Source organism: Seriola lalandi, unplaced genomic scaffold (genome assembly GCF_002814215.2).
Source record: "Seriola lalandi dorsalis isolate HSWRI2012SDOR001 ecotype SW California unplaced genomic scaffold, Sedor1 jcf7180002054980, whole genome shotgun sequence".
In the NCBI taxonomy this organism is placed as follows: Eukaryota; Metazoa; Chordata; class Actinopteri; order Carangiformes; family Carangidae; genus Seriola; species Seriola lalandi.
Window position 1 is genome coordinate 232698 of NW_019525530.1, and position 3667 is coordinate 236364.

Below are 3667 nucleotides of genomic sequence, written 5' to 3' on the forward strand. Positions count from 1 at the left end.
AACAATGGGATGGATGACATCCTCTGGTTCTGGCTGTCGACGGCTCGGAGGAACTAAACTTTGTATATGGACTCAGGACCCAATCAGGAAGTAGCTCAAGAAATCTGGTGCCCTTTCACTTTTAGGGGGCACTACAATAAATTAGCATTTTTCCTTTAAACTGTTGATGCATTTGCCATAAGGATCCATGGTTGAGACATGGCAACTTTATCATGTCAACTTAATTGATGTGGCTGCTACTATGGATTTGTGGGTGTTTTTGCTACTTTTCGGACAAATCTTCACTAAAGTTGGCACAGATAATATTCAGACCAAGCCTTGCAAAACTCAAAAATGGCACCAAAGCCGCCAAACAGAAGTGAGGTCAGATTAAGAAATCTGGTGCCCTTTGACCTCTTGGATATGTTTTGCCTCGTAACTGTTAATGTGTTTGCCTTGAAATCAAAATTCCAGAGTCTGATCTATACCAACACTGATTCAGATGTTCTTCATACCAACTCTGACAAAACGTCTTTGTTGGCTTTTGGATTTGCAGAAGTGTTTGTCCATCAGAGCCAATCAAAATTGGCGGCAAAGCTGCAAAACGTTTAATTTACTGACATGAAACTTACTGTGAGTGCTGACAACCATGCCCTTGACATAATGACTTATCATGTTTCCATGGCAACTCTGGCCGGCTGGGCTGCTTGGCCCCCACATTGCTGCTTGCAGCTGTATTTTAACATGTTATGTTGCAGCCTTAAAATCAAAAAGAAGAATTTGCCTCATCAATCTAGACTCAATTCCCTATAATTACAAAGAGAAAACAGAATTTTTGAATTTAAAATGTTTTTCTGACCTAAACCTAACCAAGAACACGACATTAAACCCTGGTCTTTCGTATCAAAGTCCACACTCCATTTGATTGCAACTTGTATCTTATATGATGATGGGCACAAGTTTGATGAGGCACACTCAGGTGGCAGGTCAAGGCAGACACAGCTCTGGAGGAAAAAATAAAATGAGAGGATATGATGTCCTGGACAAAAAAGCCCAAAGCCGACTGTATAGACCAGGGGTTTGGCAAGTAAGTTTAGCCTCGGGCCAATTTTCTAATCCATTAGATGGCTCATGATCAAGAGAACATAATCAAGTATAATCTAATTATAATCTAATATAATCTAATTCAAGAAATTGACTGACAAAAATGCAACTGGAATTTTCCTTGTTACTGCTACATGTGGAGCTGTGGCCCATAGTCACATATTATACATATGACTGATTTACTGATTTGGTATTTTTTTCATTGTATGGCAGCTATTTCAGCGGTTTGCCAAACAAGCAACAGAACCTTTGGAACTTCCTGCCAAAACTTTTCAGAATAAAAGCTGGTAATAGCTTGAAATAAAGTATTGCTGAAAAAAAAACTCAACATGGATAAAAGTATAATAAGCATCTGGGGGGAAATTCTCTGTGTGGACATTATAACTGAATGTGGGACTGTCAATCCGATATTATAAGATTAAAAAACTAGAATCACCTCCTGGTGGTTGTCTGCACTCAGAATAGTTTCAGGTTACATCCTGTTTATCCAGAGTCATAGAAAATATGAACCATTTGTGTGAAGTTTTGTCATAATGCTGTGAAGTACTGAGTAATGGCTAAAAGGTGTTGACCTTTGACCACCAAAATCTAATCAGTTCATCTTTGAGTCCAAGTGAATGTTTGTGCCAAATTTGAAGAAGTTCTGCCAAGGTGAAATATCATGTCCACGAGAATGAGAAGGACGGACGGACAACTCAAAAATAATATGCCTCCGGCTGTTGTCAGCACAGAGGCATAAAAATCTGATTATCAAAATGATCTGGCGGGCCAGTTATGGCCTGTGGGTCACCAGCTGCCAATCACTGGCATAGACATTTCCCCTCCCTACATGTAACTGAAACATGGAGGGATGCAGATGTAAAACCAGGAGATCAGGAGAAGGAACACTGAGCAGGCTGAAGTTCACACTGGTGTTCCACATCAAAATCAATTAACATTTATGACAATTAGATTTACACTGTCCTGGCAAGGCCCAAGTAGACTGTTAACTACATAGATGAACTTAAATTCTTCTTTTCTATTTCCTTTATTCAATTTTCCATTTTCATGATAAACAATATTTTAGAAATTTCTATACAACGTAATGGAAAATGATGCAAGAAATATTGTTATTTGTAATAATATAAATAATAAATAATAAATATTATTTTTAATTAATATATAAAAGTAATACAGTTTAAAGAGAAGAGTGTTCAGTATCAAGTCAACCTACAACAAAAGTCTGAAAGCTGTCGTCCAGCACTGGACAGAAAATGGTCTGGGCGCTTGGAGTTCTCTGGCTGACAGCCATCATTGTGATGTGTAGGCTGGAGTTGTTGCGTTGTGTGAACTTACGTTTAGTGCAGCGCTGCGACCCCTGAGCTTTACTCCATCCATGGCAGCACTGCCCTCCACAGACGTTCACCCTGCAAACAGACATCAGATGAAACATGCAGACACACAAAGATTCACACAGTGACAAACACAGGGTTTGTTTGAAGATCCAAACCAAACTCGCAACTTTCACTTAACAGTCTTTTACCTTTGGAAACATTTTGTTTCATCAGACTGTACATTAGATGCCTGACAACATCAGCTCTGTTTGCAGCTCTTGCTGGGCTGTCACTGGTCTTTATGTCTGACCTTTACACAGCAGGCTGTTCCTGAATAAATCAGAGGTAACATTCAGGACACGTCATATTTCATCTGAGCTCTGACACCTACAGTGGTTTCAACTCGTGTCCACAGGGTTCACGGGGTTTGAGGCAAGTCACGTCATCACCTCAATGTTCCGCCGTAGTTATCTGATTTTTGGCAGCAATCTGCAGGGCTCCACCAATTCTCACCGGATATTTTCCAGACTTGAACGCCGTCCCGAACACAGAGCTCATGAGATGTGGTTTGGCCTGGTGATACAGAATATGACTGGGGACACAGGAATTCTCTATGATGCTGAGGTTACTGAGGTGTAGTGTTTATTGGGGGAGGTCTGTTACCCTCTCAGAGCCAACCTCAATCTCACAGGCTGAGTTTTACTACAGGAATTTGGTTTGGAAAGAGTCCACAGGGATGATTGACTCAGGCTGTTGGACGCTAGAATAACCTGGGAACTCACGACTCACATCATCATCACCATCATCATCATCATCATCATCATCATCATCATAAGTGAGAGTGGGTCAAATGGATATGAGTCACCAACTCTTGGACTTCCTGAGTTTAAGATAAAAAATGAGGCTGAATTTTGAACATGAGTGTGACGAACCCACAGGTTATTCTCCAGTTGTCACTGTGTACTTCTACCGATAAACCACTCACACGAGAGAGAGAGAGAGAGAGAGAGAGAGAGAGAGAGAAAGTGAGAGAGAGAGAGAGAGAGGAGCCCTACCATAAATAACAACAGTGTAGGGTTTGGCCTATATTTCCGCATTTTTGTGCTGAAACTGGTGTGAGAAGTTAGAGGCCATCTAAAGGACTCAGGAATCACTGAGACCTGCTCCAAGTCAGTCAGTCAAGCCAGGCACCACTCATCACCTGCCCAGTACTATCCAAAAGTAAAGCATGGCAGACGCAGCATCAGGCTGTGTGTGTGTGTGTGTGTGTG

The 3667-nt window shown here is 41.1% G+C and overlaps 1 protein-coding gene across 4 annotated transcripts in view; it reads right to left on the reverse strand.

Annotated features, from left to right (window-relative positions):
• The window catches only part of ltbp1 (latent transforming growth factor beta binding protein 1), a 129691-nt gene that overhangs the window by 118656 nt on the left and 7368 nt on the right, over positions 1-3667 (reverse strand). For all 4 annotated transcript variants that reach the window (XM_023396654.2, XM_023396653.2, XM_023396652.2 and 1 more), the window contains exon 2: positions 2419-2489. In XM_023396654.2, coding sequence (XP_023252422.1) covers positions 2419-2489 — 71 coding nt within the window. The remainder of the gene's footprint in view (positions 1-2418; positions 2490-3667) is intronic.